The following is a 20,354-nucleotide window of genomic DNA, read 5'->3' on the forward strand; positions in this document are numbered from 1 at the left end:
TGGTAAGTATGTAGCCCCAAATCTAAGAGGTCAGCCTCTCCCAAACCCCAAAGAGTAATGGTTCACAGATGGGAGCAGTTTTAGGAGGGGAAAAGGCAAAAAGGACGAACTTTTCGTCCCACTGGGATGAACCGTGGGTTCGTCCTCCAGGGGATCTTCCTGACCCAGAGATGGAACCTAAGTCTCCTGCATTGTGGGCGGATTCTTTCCCACTGCTCCACAGGGGCTGAATTGATTAGTTGAGGATGTGGTAACTTTCAGCATGAAAAGTAACAACCTTAACACAAAACCCACCAGAGGCCCACAGATAAGGCCCATTCAGACCTGAAGGACTTATCCTGGGGATAAATGCGTCTAAATCCTGGCAAACCGGTGGCTGCCAAGTCCAGCTCACCCCTAAGGGAACAGGCCCCACCGGGCGACCCTAACCATCCTTTTGACCAGAAGTCGCAGGGACCCCTCCACGCGTGCCTCGCACTCAAGGGAAGAGAAGCCCAAACCCTCACCTCTGCAGGGACAACTGGGGCAGTGACCCCTTGACTATCTGTGGGAACCTCTCTCTTACCTGAAGCTTCTCTTCCGTAAAATCACCATCAAATCATAACCGGGGGGATTCGGCCGCGGCAGGGCCTGGACGCCAGGGCCCTCTCGCCCTGACCCACAGGCCAAGGACCCAGAGACCCGCATTCGCAGCAAACACTTGACGGGTGAGCACTATTCTCTTGGTAATATCCGGGCCTTTTGGAACTTTACACTGTCTCATGTTCTTTGTCTCCAAAACGTTAGACAAACGGGGGGTGGCTCAGGGACGCGAACAATCAGGGTCTAGGCCTGGGGGCAACCAGATATACATAAAGGCAGCCGGGGAGCATGCCGCTCCTCCAGGGGGCTCTGACGACACCCCACACCCACAAGCAGCAGTAACAGAAGGCGGTCTAGCGCCCCTCGACAGTGAGGGGCAGGATACGGAGCACGGGTGTGTCACCAGCAAAGCCTGTTAACAACTCCCAGGAAATGAAAGTAGAATCTGGGTAATAAAATCAAGTCTAACCTTTCGTTTTCCTGTGCGTGCCGTCTAGCTTCACTGGCTCAGAGGATGCCGCACGCGGAGGCTCTGTACCGTGTGGCTTCACACCCGGGGCTCTGCACTCTTTAAAACCAAGTTCCTGCTTCAAAATGCTGCGGGGCTGTGTGCAGAAGCGAGCCAAGATCACTATACGGCAACCCCGCCCATGGCCTGTCTGCACAAGCAAGCGTGTGCTCTAGAGCAAGTTCACACCTCTCCATTCTTTGCTGGAAGGAATAAGCTCTCTCCTGCTTCTGAACCAAACTCATCCTTGTTTTATCAACTTGAACAGCACCAGGCAGGAGAGCTCTTTTAGGGAACCCAAGCGAAATGGTCAGGTCGGTACCACTACCTTATAGCTCTGCGGGTACTAATGAGAGAGAGGTTAGGCTCATGTGCATGCTAAATTGCTTCAGTCGTGTCCGACCCCATGTGGCCCTATGCCCTGTAGCCCGCCAGGCTCCTCTGTCCATGGGATTCTCCAGGCAAGAATGTTGGAGTGGGGTGCCATGTGCTCCTCCAGGGCATCAAACTCACATCTCTTATGTCTCCTGCATTGGCAGGCAGGTTCTTTACCTCTAGCACCTGGGAAGCCCCAGGAGTTAAGCAGTGTTTAGTTATTAATAGCTAGGGTGTATCATGAAATGCTGAATTTCAAGAATCAGAAACTAAAAGCGAACTCTTTTGAGCACTGGCCTGTGATAAGTTTTGTGCCAGTCCTGGCCGCCCAAAGACCCATGAGACAGACACAGCCACTCCCTTCCAGCAGCAGTGGGAGAGCCTGAGTGACCAGAAAGGGGCTGACTTCGCTTGGCAGCTCTGACAGCAAGGAGGGCCCCCCGAAACACACACACACACGCAGTCTGGATGTGTGAGCCTGTTAGCAACCAAGGAGGTGACTTCTGGGCTGAGACTTGAAGGAGGGGCTTTCCAGAAGAAAAGGGACTGTTACGGGGGTAGGAGTGTGAGAGTGAGGAGTGGTCCTGGTACAAACCAAAGCCTGTGTGCATCTCTCCACCCCTCAGCCCTGCAGGAACTCCCATCCCCACAGCCCCATACAGCTCTCATCAAATGAAGGTGACACCCAGGTCTTCCTCGATTGTTTAAATAGCTTCACTTGGAAGTTGCAAAACTAGTATAATTTGTGTACAACCTTCCCCCAGACTTCTCAGGTGGTCTTTCTCCATGTGTGCCTGTTTCCTCATCTCTTTCCCGCTCGACACACACACAACACACACACGCACATACCACAGACGTGTAAGTTATTCTTTTTCCTCGATCATTGGAGAATAAATTGTAGACAAGGTATTCCTTCACTCCTGAGTATTTCAGCATGTTTCCTAAAAGCAAGGATGTTCTTGTAGGTATCCACAAAGCAAATCAAAATCAGGAAATTCACATTGACACAATATTATCATCGAACATTATTCAAATTTTTAGATTATGGAAATGTCACCTAGTGTCCCACTAATGCCCTTTGTAACAAAAGAATAGAAGTTTTTTCCCCTCTGGCCCAGGGTCTAATTGGGGAGGACGCATGGCGTTCAGTAGTCATGTTTCCTTAAGGTGAAGAATTCCTCCGCTTTGCCTTTTATGACCTTGACATTTTTGAAGAGGATAGGCCAGTTGGCTTATAAAACGTCTCTGAATTTGGGTTCTTGGGTTCTTCTATACAGTGTGGCTGGCAGCCAACTTTCTCCATGAGAAAGGCTGAGCATTAACGTGTATTAGGCCCGCTCCTACCTCTTCTCATTAGTGACTATCCCATCTCATTAGTGACTATCCTCTCCCAACTCGCCCAGATCCTTACTCCCTTATTTCTCCCACAACTGTAAAAGGCTTGTTCCTGTAATAAACCCCTTACCCCGTACCACTCGGAGCGTTTCTGCTTCCCAGATGAACCCTGATGGACAGAGAGACTTGAAAGCGGCCACAGACAAAAGCTGGTGAATCTGGGTGATTGTTGAGTCGTCTGAAAACTTCTCTGTAGAATTCAAATTTTCAATACAATTTTAAAATTAAATATTTTGAGGAATGAGTCACAAGAGAATGAGTGCTGCTAACCAAGTGGGCCCCTTTTATGCTAGCTTTAGACCTTGGTTTAGTTGACCGCCTTATAGTTTTACAACAGTGAAACCACCTCCCTTATGTGGCTCAGAAGCATTCAAAGACTCTGGGGGAAGTCCAGCTCCATGTCCCTCAATTATGAGCCCAAATCTCTCTCTGTTGGGGAAAAATATTTTAATGTTTTTTGTGTGTGTCTATCACTGCTCTGATGAAAGAGGTTATTGTGCCCCCACCCCCAAGAATTGAAGGTCTAACATTGTATATCATAGAACCTTTATTATTTTTTCCTCTATATTCTTAGAAACGTACATAACGCCCGTGCTCTAGTTATAACACCATTTATAGACATTTAAAATGCATCTTCATTTATAAATATTTTACATTTGGTCCATAGAACAGATCATTTTACTAAATACTGTAATTTTTTTTTAAAACAGGCTCTGTATATAGTTTGAATATGTATATATTACATATATTTTTTAATATAGAGATAGATTTACTTGGTGTTCTGAGAATAAACCCTTATTGCAAAAAAAAAAAGCATATATGATAATACAATATCTTTCCCTCCCCAGGGCAAATACTAAAAAAAGTTACACGTATTCACAGTTCTCACAGTAATTGTACGACACGTAATATTGTGCTATATATGTAGGTTTGGATGGAAATCAGTTAAGGGATTTCTTGCCAAACATCTCACTTAGATTTGCTTACAAACATTATTAAATACGCTGCATTTGTCTTTGAAAGACTTGTTCTTAGTTTCAGAATGAAGAACAAAGAGAAAGTTAGAAGTCTTCCTGCCCTTATTTTAAAGGAATTCACGCCAAGGCTGAGGGGGCGGGACCATGAGACACAGAGAAGGGTTCCTTTTGTTCTAAACCCTATAATTTAACGATACATATGCATGTTGATCCTGGATTCACCAGTTGGCATTTGGGATGCCTTAGTGATGAGACTATTTTACAGATGACTTCAGGAAAAGCTTGTGGATTTCCTACACAATATCAGATGAGACCCTAGGTACCACACGCGAAGATGAATGTACATATGTGTGCGTTTCTATGCATACACGAACTTTTTTTCTACAAGAATGTGCTTAATATTCTGAGGGTAATACCTTATTGCAAGAACTGGTATGCTGGTCACTTCTGGATGAGGATGACAGATTTTTAAAAACCCACAGTCACAGTTATTTACCATAGTTATTAAGGATTAGTTGTAAAACACAGCTCGTGAGTTTAACTAGCTAAGGAGTACAGGGCACAACGTACGACTTGCTACATGGGGACCCATGTTCCCAGCAAAGGAGAAACTGCTGAGTTGCTGAAGCTTGCAAGAAACTGTCTTCACCGGATCTGCCACCATCGCCACCACCATCACCACCGTGGAGCCCAGTTCTGGAAATGCACACACACCACCTCCCGATGAAGCAGTTTTAATCTCGGAAGCACTTGGGGAGGGGGTCTGGATTAACACCAGCCCCTTGGTTACTGGGCTGGTGGGTTTTAGTGGCAGCGAGGAGATGCCCACTGGGGAATTTCAGAGGAGGGGACAGGGCCGCAGGCGTGACTGGGGTGGCTTTAAGGGGTGAGACGGTTCAAGAAGGAGACAGTTCAGACCACTCGATCCACTTTGCAGTCAAGCACAGGGCCTCACCTTCACTTCCCAAGGACGGTTCTGTGCTCTGCAAAGCAGGCTGGCCTAAGAAAAGGGCTCCTGGTTAGGGAACTTCCCCGGCAGGATCAGAGCCCCTCCACCGCCAATGGTGGCTAAAAAAATCAATTGTGCTTTGCAGCAGTTTTCCGAGGAGCAGGGGCTTTGGAAGGACTGCTGCTGGGCCAGGCGCCCTCAGAATGGCCTGGCGAGGAGTGTGGAGTGGGGTGGGTTGGGAAGGGGGTGAGCAGGGAAGTAGGGAAACTTAGTGCAGAGATGCCCGTTCAGTTGGGTGAAAGGGAAACAGGTTACTGGATTGACTGCTTGAGAAAGCAGCTCTGGGAATGCTGACGGACCTGCGGGGGTGGGCGGGGGTGTCAAGCTGCCTCGGAAAGGAGAAAAACAACACGAAAGCGCTGGCTCCCTGCTCTTATTAAAGGTGAGCTCTCCCTGGAAATGCCCATTATACAGAAAATACCCTTTTCACGCGCGCAAAGCAGCATTCCCGGCAGAACCCAACTCCTGCCAAGCCGGAGATAACAGTCATGGGTTTCAGCAGTAAGAGAACAGTCGGGAATTAAAACTAAAAGCCAGGAGCGCACGGCCTCGCCGCCTCTCCCTGGACGGCGGGGTAGTAAAAAAAAATCTATTACAGCGGCCCGTGTAGCCGATGCTGACGGCGGAGCGGGGAGGCCGGGTTATAAAGGTCACCAGCCCGCGAGCATCTACTCCTCCCCGGGGGTGTGACTGTCCCCACCTCCCTCTCTTTGCCTGGTGATGGTGTCTGGACTCTCCACTCGAGGTAGGTTGAGATAGACGGTATCTTCAGACTTCAAGTGGTGGTCACGTGCAGCCGGGGCGGGGGGGGTGAGAGCGTGAGTGGGCGAGCCGCCCCACACCCCTAGATGTAGGCCTCCTTGCTGGCTGAGCCGCTGGCCTGGGACTGCTCCGGCCCGTTCTCCGGGCGCACGATGTCTTCGCTAGGCTGGATCATAACCTGGATCCGCTGTGGGCGGCAGAGGGATTCGCTAGGATGGCGGGAGCCTGGCTTCTCGTTGGCGCACCCACTTCCCAGGTCCCTCCCGCCTGCTGGCCTGCAAGGCCGGGGCTCCCAGCCCCCTCCTGCTCCCCTGCTGAGGTTCTTGGGGCCACGCCCACCTCTTTTCACGTGGGTCATTGTAGCAACTCCCCCGCCGCCGCAGCCGCCGACCCCCTCTACTTCCGTTCTTACCCCTCACCCTTTTCATTCTATTCTTGACACCCCAGCCGGAGGGATTAGTGAAAAGAGAAGTCAGATCAGGTCCCTCCGGACCCAACAGTGGCTCCCATTTCACCAAAGTCCTACCCATCCCCTTCATTGCAGACCTCACTGTTCTTCACCCCCTCGCTTCCTCCACTCTAGCCAGGCAGGCCTCCTCACGCACGGGGAAAGGGCCCCTGCTGTCCCCGCTGACTGGTACATCCTTCCTTTCAGATGGTGACACAGCTCCACCTCTGTCTCTTAAGGTCTTGGCTCACTGTTATCTCCTCAGGGAGCCCTTGCCCAGCATCCCCTAAACCCCCTTTCTCCATACTGCTTAGCCCCATCAAGCTTGACTTTAATTGTGGATCTTTCTCTCTGAGAATGTATCGCCCATGGTGGTGGTGGTTTAGTTCCTAAGTTGTGTCTGACTCTTTGCAACGGCATGGACTTGCAAAGCCAGGCTCCTCTGTCCAGGGGGATTCTCCAGGCAAGAATACTGGAGTGGGTAGCCATGTCCTCCTCCAGGGGACCTTCCCGATCCAGGGATTGGACCATGTCTCCTAAATTGAAGGTGGATTCTTTACTGCTGAGCCACCAGGGACGCCAGTGAAGATGGGACTTGGGCTCAGGGCTGAGTCCCCAGCACTGACAGTGGTGTCTGGCACATAGCAACTGTTCTGTGTGTGTCTGCTGATGGGGTGACCTGCTTCCACCTTCTCTGCACGCCCTGCCCCCATCTGACCCCATCAGCATCTGTCCTCAGACGAGCCTTCCTGTTTCCCACCGCGGGGCCTTTGTACAGGCTGTGACCTCTGCCACTCTGAGACCTGACTACCTTTTGAGACTTAGTAGAGAATCGTGGGAAACAAAAGCCTTGGACGTGGAGTTGGAAGAAAAGGCCACAAGGGCCCTAATCTGCTAATACCTGACTGCAAGGGGTGAAGAGGCTTCCTGCCACGTCTTCCCTGTGCTGCAGACCTGCAGCCTCTCTTGCTGGCTCTGAGTGGGTCTGGCAGGTACCTCTTGGTGGGAAGTCAGGCTAAGAAGTGCGGATCCAGGTCCTCCCCAGTTGTGGCCCTGCATCCGTCCTCAGTGAATCCCCCAGCCCACACTTACTCCGTCAATGTCTCAGCCCCTGGACCTCCAGCACAGCCTTGTTCACTCAAGGATTCAATATAATTTAACAAAGAGCTGCTATGGACCCAGCATGTGCTAGGGGGTCCCCGCTGGGGATAGCATGCCTTTCATGAGGTCTAGAGTTAAGCTCTTAGCACATCTGATTCCACCCTTCACCTGCTCCTCAACGGCTCCGCACAACCCTCAGGATAAAGTCCAAAGTTCTTGTCCTGGTTTTCCAAGCCCTTCATGATCTGGGCCAACCTTCTTACATTCCCAGCCTCATCTCTCATCACCTCCCTGCATGCCTCCCCACTCTGCCTGCCAGCCTCACTGATCAGTTTATACCCCTGGGCCTTTGCACATGCTTCCTACCCTCTTCCAGGGACAATCTCTCTGCTTCTAGCGTTTATCTATCTATTCTTTTCAGATTTGTTCCTCTTATAGGTTATTACAAACTATTGAGCAGTGTTCCCTGTGCTCTCCAGTAGGTCCTTCTTGCCTGCTTTATGTATATTACTGTATGTATGCTGACCCCAGCTTCCTTATTCCTCCCTTATCTCCTTTCCCTTTGGTAACCGTAAGTTTGTTTTCTATGTCTGTAGATCCGTTTTGTAAAGAAGTTCGTTTGTATCTTTCCTTCCTGCTTCTACTTTTAAGTGTGGTTTGTCCTTAGGCCTTTTCTTTGTTGTCCCCTCTTTCAGAAAGCCTCTCCAATCCTCCTCAATGCGGGCAGGGCTAACCCGTCTCCCTGGTTCACCCCAGTCGTGACCTCTGACACTCTACTGTCATTGGCTATCGACCTGTCCTCTCCCCAGCTAGACTGCGCTCACAAGGGCAGGGGTGGTGCTCAGCACAGAAGAGAAGGGGCCCAGCGACAGGAAGGGCAAGGAACGGGCTTACCTGCTTCAGGGAGCCCTTTAAGGTGAGGAACATGTAGGCCATGTATCCGGGGATGAGAACCATGGAAGACAGAGCCATGAGCCAGCCCACGCCCTGGCCCCACTTGGGGAAGACGTAGCTCCCCATGGTGAGAGGGGTCATCTGCACAGCGCTGAAAATGAACACACCCTGGGGCGGGGGCGAGAGGGAGGGGCTGGCGGTCACCCAGACTGGACTGCCAAGGCCCTTCCTTAGGCCCTGTAGATGGCAGGGCCACTGCGCTCCACCCCTGCCCTGGAGCTGACATGGGCCCAGCATCGTGGGAATCCTGCATCCAGGGCCACTGCTAGGATATAAGGTAACTTTGTGTAGAACAGAAGAAGCCACCATCTCTGAGAGGACCAATGATAAAAGGTGCCTTCTCTGTGACAGCCAATAGAAAAGGGCCTCCCTTCTGGGAGGGAGGACCAATTGCAAAAGGCATCCCTTCGTCCCAGGTAACTAGAACAGGGGTGGGAGGTCGCCCCCAGCCTGCCGTTGGCTGGGTGCCCTTGTGCCGGACACAATATATACAGTGGCCCAGGCCCACTGCAAGGACCTGGGTGGTCCCTCCTAGGCCGGTTCCTGCCTCAGTTCCCCCTTGCAGGAGGGAATGAGGGACGCTGAGAATGCAGGGCCTCTCCACATGGATGGTTTGGCTTCAGAATGAGGCCAACACGGTTTGAGGACAGCACCTGCCTACTGGGTGAGGCTGGCTGGTGAGCCCTGGCCCCCCACAGCAGTGAAATGAGGCAAAGACAGCTACTGTGCTGAGGTTCGTGAAGACTCCAGGGAACAGAGGAAATGCTCAGCACAGATGGGAGAGAGCAGTATTCCTAGGGAACAGAAGTCTGGGGCTCTTCCACCTGCCTCTGGCTCCGGAAGTTTCTCTCTGGCCCCGAGTCACCCCAGGGTCTGGTCTGGCCCTGCCCTTACCGCCACAATGATGGGGGTGAAGAAGGACCAACAGAGCTTCCACCAGATGCAGGGCCTGGAGCCGACCATCTCTTGGATGTTGTCATAGAACCGGTTGACGCCTGTGACAGTTGGAACAAGAGCAGGAGGGATGAGAGAGCAGTGGGCTCGAGGCCCCGACCTGCTGCTTCCTCACACCGCAGCCATGGCCAAGTCACCTAACCTCTCTGAGCCTCAGTTTCCTCGTCGGTAACACAGGGTGAATGCTCCAGGGTAGGGAGTCCTCGTTAGCTAAGTGCTCAATAACCAAAGCCCCACCCCCACCCCCGCCACCCCCCAGCAAGTGGGGCAGTCGCCTGAAAGTGAGACCATCTACCACCAAGAGGATGTGCCTACAGGAAGCAGCCCCGCCAGCCTCAGGTCCCTCCCACTCAACATCTCTCCCAGCAACGCCTTCGAAGCTTTGCTGGGCAAAGGAGGTTTTCCCTGCTGATCTATTACATGAGCGGCTGCTGATAAGACTGCATGGGAGAACTGCCAGTCGTGCAGAAAGAACCTGCAGAGGTCCCGAAGTTCACGAGAGTGACACTGGGCGCTGCTCAGACTAAAAGCAAGGTCACTGAGAATGAGGACCTGGGAGGGTCAGACAAGGTGGAGAGCAAGAAGGGAGAACGATGAGGAGGGTGAGGGGGCAGGGCCACAGGGACCCCAAGGGACCCCGGAGAACACTTCTTCCAAAACCACCAGCTTGCTGTGACGACCAACGTGCCCGAAAGGACAGCTTTTTCACTATCAGGCAGTTGAGTCTAGAAACTCAGGCCACAGAATCAACAAACAGAAATCACCATGTCCTGCACTCTTTGTTCTATGATTATTGCTGTTGTTTAGTCGCTAAGTCACGTCTGACTCTTTGCATCCCCATAGACTGTAGCACGCCAGGCTCCTCTGTCCTTCACTATCTCCCGGAGTTTGTTCAAATTCACATCCATTGAGTCGGTGATGCTAACCATCTAATACTCTTCTAATACCCTCTTCTCCTCCTGCCCTCGATCTTTCCCAACATCAAGGTCTTTTCCAATGAGTAGTTGGCTCTTCGTATCAGGTGGCCTAAGTATTGGAGCTTCAGCTTCAGTGTCAGTCCTTTCAATGAATACTCAGGGTTGATTTCCTTTAGGACTGACTGGTTTGATCTCTTTGCAGTCCAAGGGACTCTCAAGAGTCTTCTCCGGTACTGCAGCTTGAAAAGCAACTTGAAAGGGGCTCAGCCTTCTTTATGGTCTAGCTCTCTTAACCGTACATGACTACTGTTCTAAAACACTGCATGCTTTTAATTATAGTTTAGCTTTTAAAAAATATTTAACTTTAGAATTTTTTTTGTAGTTTTGCTTTTCTTTTTCTAGATACAATTTCAAATAATCTTTGATCCCCAAATTTATGAAGAAATGTTGGCTCCCACTTTAAAGGAGTTTAACTCAAGAGTTCAGTTCAGTTCAGTCGCTCAGTCACATCCAACTCTCCCGGAGTTTACCCAAACTCATGTCCATCGAGTCAGTGATGCCATCCAACCATCTCATCCTCTGTCATCCCCTTCTCCTTTTGCCTTCAATCTTTCCCAGCATCAGGGTCTTTTCCAATGAGTCAGCTCTTCGCAGAGGTTGCCAAAGTATTGGAGTTTCAGCTAGGGTATCTTCTAAACATGGGCCGTCCTATGCTAACTTCATTGAATTGCTGTGAGGACCAAATAAATTAATGTATGGAAAAAGCCTGGTGTTCAAACTGTATTTGCAGAATGATGAGTGGAGAAAGGATGACTGAATGGATGGACGAATGAATGGCGGAGGAGGGGCTGGCGCTTACCATAAAACCAGGAAATGGAGACACATTCAAAGAACACGAGGAACAGGAGGCTCATGCCGCTGGCGGAGTAGTAATCGAAGAGTTTGAAGACATAAATGCCCCCCTGCAAGAGGAGAAGAGGGGAGAATGGATCCACTTACCCTGGGGTCCAGTGCATTCAATTCAGCGTCAACACAGGCTGTGCAGGTTGGGGTTAGGCTACCCTGCAGCAAGAAGGCCTGACAGTAGATTAGAGGAAGGGCAGGGGGCCTTGCGGCCCTGCAAGGATGTAGGCGTGGACTCTGGGGACCAGGAATAAAATGTCCAAGTGGCGGATGCAAACACCCCATTTCTGGGAAGGCTGGAGGGCAGAAAGAGGAGCTAGTCACCCGAGCCGCATGTTCACAATGTCAGAGTCATGTCTCCCCCCATAAGCTCTTCCATAACTTAAATAAGACCGTAATGTAACACATACAAAGATACATAAAATAAAATCCAAAACGTATTTGGAACGTCCTGCCCAATCGGGCTCTGCACCCACTACCTACCCCCCGACTCCGTCACCTCCACACTGGCCTTCCTCCTGTCCCCCACACTCGCTGAGTCCATTCCCACCCCGGGGCCTCTGCACCTGCTGTGGAGGTCTCTCCCCTGGCGAGAGCTCTCCCCTGGCTGGCTCTCCCTCCCCAGTGAGTTTCCGCTCAGCCGTCACTCCCTGACGACTCCGTCCCAGGCAGCGTCCCTCCCGCCCCGCCGCTCATTCTCCGTCCACTCTCCTGTCTTGTTCTGTCACGTTAACTGCAGAATCTGCAGGGTCACGCCACACCCACAGCAGCTGGTGAGCAACGGTGAAGAATGGAGTAACAGAGGAACAATACACCTGGGGCCGAACGGCATCTGGATCCAGGGATGGTTTTGCGGATCATAAATCAGACCCACAGGGCTGGGTTCACAGCTTTAGGCTCATTTGTATTTATCGTGTAATTCCTCAGCTGTGTGTCTCTCTTCCAACTAGACTGGGAAGCTCTTTCTTTAAAAAAACAATTTTATTTATGTGTTTGGCTGTGCTAGGTCTTAGTTTAACTGAGACACCTAGGGCCCTCAATTGTAGCACTCAGGATCTAGTTCCCTGACCAGGGATGGAACCCCGGGCCCCCTGCACTGGGAGCTCAGAGTCCTAGCCAGCGGACCACCAGGGAAGTGCCTTGGAAGCCTGTGAATGCAGAGAGGCCTGCTTACTCTCTGAAAGGTGGAAAGAAAGGAAGGGAGAGCATCAGCCTCCAAGGCCCGGCTCCAACCTGACTCCCCGGGTTAACTCTGTGAGTCTTTCAGGCTCAGCCCCGCATTTCCTCCTGCAGGAAGCAGTCGCTGGGGCCCCACGTCAGGTCGGGGAGGCTGTGTTCTCATTTCCCCCTAGCGTCTGCATCTCCCACCAGCCTGGGAGCCCCTTGAAGGCAGGAACCCTGTCTGAGTCATGGCTTGGGGCCTGGCACAGAGACGGTGCTCAGCAGACACACGAGAGGGGGCACAGCGGGCCTGCCAGGGGCCCCAGGTAGCAGCAGCAGCAGAGGCGTGCCACGCGCCCACCTGGGTGATGTTGGACAAGCCGATCAGGTAGGAGACGAGGCAGACAGCGGCAATGAACAGCTCCCGGCGGTTGCGGAGCAGCCTGGGGTACTCGTCCACGAGTGCGGTGATGAAGCCCTCCACCGTGCAGAACTGCGGGGGGGGCGGAGGTCAGCCACTTGGGCAGCTCCAACCAAAGCCTGACCCTCAGGCCCGGCAGGGCCAGGAGAGCCTGGGATCCAGGGCTGACTCTCCCGCCACCTCCCTCCGTGACATCAGAAGAGGGCCTTCCCTCTGGGCATCAGTTTCCCCATCTGAAAACTGGGTAAGGTGGCTGACCTGTCCCTAACATCTCACATGCTGGAATATTCTAGGGGGTCTGAAACTCGTGGCCATGTTCCTGGGGACCTAAAACAGTGGGCTGCTCTCCTGGCTTGTTCCTGGACCCAGGAGGCTCGGAGGGGCTCCTTGAGGTGCCAGGGACGGCGTCCTCACCTGGCTGTCAATGCCCAGCATGAGCAGCATGGAGAAGAAGAGGATGGCCCAGAGCGGGGAGATGGGCAGCTGGGTGACGGCCTCCGGGTATGCCAGGAACGCCAGGCCAGGGCCTGTGCAGGGAGACGCAGAGGAGGAGAAAACACGAGGCCCTGAGCGCCCGCGGACGCCCCAGCACACCTGCCGCCTAAGCTTTAGCTCACCTCACGTTCAGAGTCATCTTTTCAGAGAGTGTTGTCAACATCCCTTTCCAGACAAAGAAACAGTGTGGGATGGGGCTGGGAGGGAGGCAGGGGGTTACCGGGTTGGGTTCGGAGGCAAGGGGACCAGTGAGATGATGAGTGACGGCAGGGGCCTGGCCAGCGGTGTGGGGGTTCCAGATACAGAGAGGGGGCCAGCTGCAGAGACACTTGGGAGGCAGAGTGAGCAGCTCCTGGTTTTGGCTGGTTTGTGAGGGAAGATGAGGGAAGCACCAGGATGCTGCTGGGGTCTGGCCTGGGCACTGGACACTAGAACCCTTTGCTGTGATAGGAACACAGGGTATAAGGCTCAAAGAGTTTAGGAGTTTGTGTCTGAATGTCTGGCGGTGGGACAGGGTGGGGCAACTATTCAGGAGATCAGGGAAAACCTTGGAACAAGGAGACTGTAACCTCCCTGGGGTCTGGCTCTGGAAAGGGGGCAGTTAGGAAGCTCCCCCCATGGGCAGGGGAGATGAGGACCTCAGTGAATACTGCTCTTTCCACACGACCTGCCCAGCTCTCCACAAAGGGAATGGACAAGTCACAGTGCCTCTCTGAGCCTCTGCTGTGTGCCCAGAGGGTTCCTGTCCTTGCACCGAAGCATGGAGGGCAGCAGGGTAGGGACACTCGATGCCAGTGAGCCCGGCGGGGTGGCCGTGGTGGTGATGGCAAGGAAGACGCCAAAGCCTGTGCAGTTATTCCCTCCCCGCAACCCTCGCCGGTGCAGGTGCTGACCTGAGGCCGCCACGTCAGCAATGGACCTCTTGGTGACGTGGGCCATGAAGCCCACGATGGAGAAGATCACGAATCCCGCAAACATGCTGGTGCAGGAGTTGATGCAGCAAACGATGATGGAATCTCTGCAGAGAGGGCGGGGCGGGGTCAGGAAGGGTGGGGCTGGTGGAGGGGGACCCAGTGGGCAGTGGTTATGGAGTGACCAGGGGGACGAGGGTAGCTGGGAACAGAGCTACTGGTGTGCCCGCCCCCAACCACCAGGGCAGGGGCAGAACTAGGAGGAGTGGCCAGAAGGTGCTGGCTCAGAGATGGGTGGAGGGCCGTGGGCCATGGAGGGGGTGTGGCTATGGATGGGGGCGTGGCCGGGGAGCAGAGGGTGTGGCCACGGGTGGGCGTGGCATGTAGGGCGTGGCCATGGGGTTCACCTGTAGACGTTGTTGTGGAAAGAGTTGTAGCTCCCGAGAGCTATCAGGGATCCCAGGCCCAGTCCGTAGGAGAAGAAGATCTGGGTGGCCGCATCCAACCACACCTGCAGGCAGAATGATTTAAAAAATAGTCAAAATTAGAATCACAGCCAGAGCACCCTAAGACCTTTTACACTAATCACCTCTACCAGGCAGCACCCGAGTTTACAAAAGACAGTCGGAGACATGCGATGTTGCTCTTCAGCCGCTAAGTCACGTCCGACTCTTTGCGACCCCGTGGACTACAGCACGCCAGGCTCCTCTGTCCTCCACTATCTCCCAGAGTTGGCTCAAATTCACGCCCATTGAGTCGGTGATGCTATCTAACCATCTCACCCGCTGCCGCCCCCTTCTCCTATTGCCTTCAGTCTTTCCCAGCATCAGGGTCTTTTCCTGGAGACGTGCGATAACTTACCCTAAAGCTGGTATGGGGACTCGGGACTCAGGTGTGTGCTCTCAACTCAGAGCAGGCCCTCCAGGAAGGCCAGGAGGTGAGGCCAGCAGAATCGCTCACCTCGGAGTCCGACAGCTTGCGGAAGTTGGGCGTGATGTAAAAGAGGATGCCCTCCTTGGCTCCGGGCAGCGTCACTCCACGAAAGAACAGGATGATCAGCATGATATAGGGATAGGTGGCGGAGAAGTAGACCACCTGGGAGGAAAGGGGGTGAAGGGTCACACCCCTCCAGCACACCGACTCTCCCCCTCCCCACTTTACCTACATCCATACCTGCTGTGGCTCTGGGCTTGGTTCCGGTTCATCTTCCTCCAGGAAGCCTTCCTGGATTCCTAACCTGCTCTGAATGGCCACCTTTCTGAAGCCCCTCCTTGGTATCCGAATCAAATAGGTCGGCACCCATGTCTTCCCTTTCCCTACCTCTCCAGTTTTTAAATTTTCATTTAAAGTATTCAAGTAATACATGTTTGATGAGGAAATTTTAAAATTACACATGAACACACACGCACAATTAAAGTTCCTTTCAACAGTCCATACAAGTTACATGAGGGACAGGACTTGTTGTGTTCACATCTCTGCTTTCCCACTGCCTAGAATGTCCATGGTATATAGTAGACACTCAGTAAGTGCCCAACAAATACGTAAGTGCATCGATGTTAATATTTTAATGACTTCTTTTGAGGCTTTGCATATATGATTCCATTTTCCTACAAATGAGGCTCAATTCTATGCCTGCCTTGTCAATTAACATGTTTAAAGTTAAAAAACACACAGTGCAAACCACTTTGTTTCTTGTGCTGTTTACTGAATGCTGTTCGATTGTCTCCTAACATTGTGATTTCTAATTATACACAACAGTCCCTCAGGAGGTCCCACCAGCCGATGGTCCAGGAGCCACATCTACCCTCTGTTTTGCGATGGCTCTGCCCAGCCCAGGGGAATCTCGAGAGACCCTGGCACTGTGCTAAGAGCATGACACGCAGTGTCTCCTTGAATCCTGACAACTTCCCAGAAGGTAGGTAATGTTGTTATTCCCATTCTACAGGAGAGGAAACTGAGGCGGCACAGAGCCACGAAGGGACCTGCTTGACTCCGAGCTGGGTGAGGTTCCCTGGAGCTGACTCGTCACCCAATGCAGAGAACCCCTCTGAAAACCCATCTCCCGCAGGGACCCACTGTGCAGACCCCTTACCTTTCCAGTCCAGCCAACACCCTTCCAGATGCAGAAATACACCAGGATCCAGGCGATGGCCAGGGTGATGGCCAGGGGCCAGCGGATCTGACCTGGCTTATCCAGCCCGTCTGTCATCTGATGCATGTTGCGCCTGGCGGAACACAGGAGGGAAGACAAAGTCCCGTGGGGCTGGCGGGGGCTGGAGTGACCTGGGGGTGCCCAGGGCGTGGACACGGGTGATAGCTTTCTCCGTGATGCTGCTGACAACTCTGATCACTGGGCTCCACGAGCTGGGCAGAGACTGCATGCCAGTTAAACTAATGGGGACAAAGTGCTGTGTGCTCAAGGGTCCTGCCAGCATCTTCATTCAGCCACCAGAACGGCTCACCTGGGTGTCTGCAGTGGCTTTCCAGCAAGACCCCCTCCCCTCTTCTGCTCTGTCCCCACTCCAGCCCCGGGGAGCCTTCTAATGTCTGATTATGTCACCTTCCTGTTTGCAGCGAATAGCTCGGTTGTTCTCAGTGTTGTTTTTCCCGAGTGACACCCCCACAACCTCGTGGACAGCCCCCGCACTCACTCCCAGAACTCCACCACGGCGCTGGTCATGTTGGTGGTGTTGATGGCACTGTAGTTGGAGAAGCAGCGGTCTGTGTTCCAGGAGTTGCCACACTGCTTCCATGGCAGCGTCTGCAAAGACACGGCCGCACAGACAAACCCCATGAGCCCCAGGAGCTGACAGCCGTGGCCCCAGGACATCCCGTGCACCACCACGGTCCCCGAGCCTCCTCACGCCAGCACGCCACCTCCCCTTCCCAGAAGCTGCCGGGCGCTGGTCTTGCTGTGCACCCCAATTTAGAGATCAGAGGGGCAGCGACCTGCTCAAGATCACACGGCTCCTCGGCGTCAGAGCTTTACACTTTTGAAAACCAGCTCTCCAAGCTATCCCATAAGGTCTTCCATGTCCACCCTGGGGCTACCTCCCAGCCACGTGACCCTGGGCAAGCGACCTCGCCCATCTGAGGCCTGCACATGGAAGTTAACAGCAAACACTTACCGTGCTTGTTCTTTGCTGGGTACAGTTCTAAACACTTTACACGTTTGTGTTCCTTAAGCCTCGTACAACCATATGGGGTATGTTTTACTTTAAGGCCCATTTTGTAAACGAGGGCACTGTGGCTCAGAGAGGTTCAGTCTCTTTCCTGAAGCTGCACGGCTGGTATAAACTAGGGGTCAGGATTTGAACCCAGGCTGTCTGGGTCCCTATAAGATGGGCTAACGATGCTATGACTTTTGGAGAGACAAGGGCAGCTGAAGACAAACCATGCCCCCCCGCCACCAGAGGAGTGGCCCTGCTGGCAGCATGGTGGTAAGGGGATGGGGGGCCGGGCTGGGTGTGGTTTCTTCAGGCTGGGGGGCAGGCCAAGGGGCCACTGACCGTGGTGAAAGAGTTGTACAGGTAGTAGATGGCCCAGGAGATGATGACGATGTAGTAGATGTTCAGCCAGAAGGACAGCACCGCCGCGGCGAGGCCCACACCTGGGAGCAGACGCGCCCGCGCGACACTCAGCAAGGCGCTAACAGGAGCCGGCCCGGCTCCTGCCACGGCTGCCCCTTCCTCGACATCTCCAATCTCACGAGACCCCGGAGCGAGGCAGGGACTCGGCGGAGGTCACACCCACGGGGCGGGTGAGGGAGCCGGGACTTGCCGTTGGGGCCCAGCCCAGGCTGGAGGCAGGCGAGGGGAGAGGGGCCGAGGTCAGCCAGGCAAGCACGACCCTCCACGCGTCCACCCGAGTGCCCGTCAGGCACCGAGCGAGGAAGCAAACGAAGTCGTACCCGGCCCCTGCTGGGGCAACGAGCTCGTAGGACAGGCGGGCGGACGTGGGCTGGGGCCGCCGGCTTGGGGCTTCTCCTGACCATCATCGCCGGCGGTCACCTGCCTCCAGCAAAGGCTCCTCTTTGTCCAGACGCGACCCGACAGCTCCCTCCGTCTGGGGCCCGCAGGTGGGTAACAGGAGCATGACCACACCCCGCAGCCCCACTGTGCACACTTACCCTTGAACATGGGGGCCAGCTTCCACACCCCCAGGCCCCCAATGGATGTGTACTGGCCCAGGGAGCACTCCAACAGGAAGAGGGGGACCCCCGCGAAGATGAGCGTCAGGAAGTAGGGGATCAGGAAGGCCCCTGCGGGGTTGAGAAGAGGTGCTCATGGCCTCAGAGCTTCAAGAAACCTGGTCGGTCAGAGGGAGCATCATGGAGTTGGGGGTGCTGGTGTCCTGGGGTCCCTGCCACGACTGCCTTATATTCGGCCACCAAAGCAGCTCCCAAAGCCAGAGTAAGGCCTGAGGACGTCCTGTGCTCAAAACCAAGGCCCTGCACTTTGCAAAATCTAGAGGTGAACTCTTTGGTATCATTGACAGAGGACTACTGCCCTTTGGAATTCTTAGGAAAAAGATAAACAGGAAGTGGGGCCTGGCAGTTCCTTTGGAGTCTTGGTTGTTTAGTCGCTCAGTCGCGTCCAGCTCTTTGTGACCCCATGGACGGTAGCCCCTCGCCCCCAGGCTCCTCTGTCCATGGGATTCTCCAGGCAAGAATGCTGGAGTGGGTTGCCGTTTCCTCCTCCAGGGGACCTTCCCGACCAGGGACCGAATCTATATCTGCTGCGTTGGCAGGCGGGTTCTTTACCACTAGTGCCACCTGGGAAGCCCTCAGAGTCTTTAGGGGACCCATTTCCCCCAGGTCACCCCATAAAACGCCTCCTCGGGGTTTGCCCCCACCAGGAGGTTGCCAGGCCAGCACCTACCACCACCATTTTTCCCGCAGAGATACGGGAACCTCCAGACGTTGCCCAGGCCGATGGCGTAGCCCACGCAGGACATGAGGAAGTCGAAGCGGCCCTTCCACGTGTCCCGGCCCGGAAGGTCTGCCGCCTTCTTCTGCACCTTGACCACCAGGGTTTTGGGCTTGTCATTGGCCACGGGGACCTCGCTGACCTCCGTGGAGATCTGCCCGTCGGCCACCTTGCTGCCGTTGGTCGCCATGTCTCGGAGTTTGGACGCAGGGGTCCTGGCAGACGGACGTGCAATGTCAGCCCCGGTCCACGCGGACAGCAGTTTTGCGGCTCAAGGTCACCCTAGGAAAGCAGAGAGTTGGGGCGATAGGCACTGAAGGTATCAAGATCCCAGAGTGTCCCCAATATAACAGAAGGAAATAATACACAAGCCAGGGGCTGTAGAGGGCTCTCCCCTCTTCCTTCCACCAGCTCCTGCTCCAGGAGGAAGGTGCCTTTTGTTCCCAAGGTCAGCGAGTGAGGGTATGGCCTGATGTCTCCTGGGCCCACAGCAATGCTGGCCATCTACGGCACGTGCCCTCTGCCACGTATGTGCTCTGCTCAGAGAATACTGTCCATGCTAAGTTGCTTCGGTTGTGTCCCACTCTTTGTGACCCCATGGACTGTAGCCCACCAGGCTCCTCTGTCCATGAGGATTCTCTAGGCAAGAATACTGGAGCGGCTTGCCATTTGCTTCTCCAGGGGATCTTCCCGACCCAGGGATCGAACCTGCATCTCTTACGTCTCCTACATCAGCAGGTGGGTTCTTTACCACTAGCACCACCTGTGAAACCAGCTTGGAGAGTAGCCCAATGCAACCAAAATTCCAAACTACTCTTGATTGCTCTGGCCTCAGTTTCCCTACCTATAAAATGCGGGGGGGGGGTAATCTTCTCTGGCTTATAGAATTATGGCTAAAAGGAACTTTTAATGGCTATGAAGGTGCTTTTCACCCAAATGGTTCAGAAAGGAGCTCCACTGATGATTGTTTGGACTCTGGTTGTTGACGTTACCTGATGGTTTTCTGTGCTGGGTCAGCTCCACAGTGGTTCCCCCTGCAGTCGCGGGGTGGGAGCCTGCAAAGGGGATAGACAGGGTGGTGAGCTGGCAGATAGGCTGTGGGCAGCACTGGGTGCAGGCAGCCTGCCAGCATCTGAGCTGTGGACGGGCACCACGGAGCCAGCCGGCCGGGTGACCGCAGCGGGCACATGTGACCAGGTGCTGGTCCCCTGGGTCGTGGGAACATGCAGGAGTGGGCTTGCTGCTGCTGGGACCACAGTGGGGGGTGGGCACAAAGGCGAGGCAAGGAAGACGCTCCATAATTTCATCACAAGGAAAGGAGAAACCCACAGAGGGCCCCCAGCTCCTCAGGGTCCCTCGGGGAACTAAACGAAGTGGCTATTTTTCTGTCCTCCATCCACATGTGTAGAGATGTCATCAAAGGTCACGTTAAAACCGTGGCAGAGCGAGAAGTAGGTTTCAAGACAGTTCATTTAGTGTGACCCTATGTTTGCCAACCCCCCAAACTGTTCATTAAAGAGAAAACAAAACTAAAATACCAGAAGGATATACTC

General features: G+C 53.8%; 1 protein-coding gene across 1 annotated transcript; it reads right to left on the reverse strand.

Annotated features, from left to right (window-relative positions):
* Positions 1 to 3,389: 3,389 nt before the first annotated feature.
* SLC6A1 (solute carrier family 6 member 1) lies at positions 3,390 to 19,856 on the reverse strand. The gene is made up of 15 exons (XM_040246764.1): positions 19,794 to 19,856; positions 18,754 to 19,083; positions 18,003 to 18,134; positions 17,383 to 17,483; positions 16,525 to 16,634; positions 15,966 to 16,098; positions 14,834 to 14,968; positions 14,281 to 14,384; positions 13,856 to 13,980; positions 12,882 to 12,994; positions 12,408 to 12,539; positions 10,842 to 10,944; positions 9,006 to 9,106; positions 8,052 to 8,219; positions 3,390 to 5,795 (listed from the first exon to the last, which is right to left on the reverse strand). Exons 2-15 carry the CDS (start codon positions 18,989 to 18,991, stop codon positions 5,691 to 5,693), a joined length of 1,800 nt encoding a protein of 599 aa, XP_040102698.1. The 5' UTR covers positions 18,992 to 19,083; positions 19,794 to 19,856; the 3' UTR covers positions 3,390 to 5,690.
* Positions 19,857 to 20,354: the final 498 nt, after the last annotated feature.

The sequence above is a fragment of the Oryx dammah genome, unplaced genomic scaffold (assembly GCF_014754425.2).
Source record: "Oryx dammah isolate SB20612 unplaced genomic scaffold, SCBI_Odam_1.1 HiC_scaffold_9, whole genome shotgun sequence".
NCBI classification, from domain to species: domain Eukaryota; kingdom Metazoa; phylum Chordata; class Mammalia; order Artiodactyla; family Bovidae; genus Oryx; species Oryx dammah.

What these genes read in the sequence shown, in the direction of transcription:
- SLC6A1 (XM_040246764.1), bottom strand. Translation starts at nt 18,991, where the DNA reads ATGGCGACCAACGGCAGCAAGGTGGCCGACGGGCAGATCTCCACGGAG. An exon ending in CTGCGGGAAAAATGGTGGTG is followed by an intron (nt 18,135 to 18,753) that starts GTAGGTGCTGGC and finishes TCAACCCCGCAG; the next exon opens with GGGCCTTCCTGATCCCCTAC. An exon ending in GTGTTGGCTGGACTGGAAAG is followed by an intron (nt 14,969 to 15,965) that starts GTAAGGGGTCTG and finishes CTTTCCTCCCAG; the next exon opens with GTGGTCTACTTCTCCGCCAC.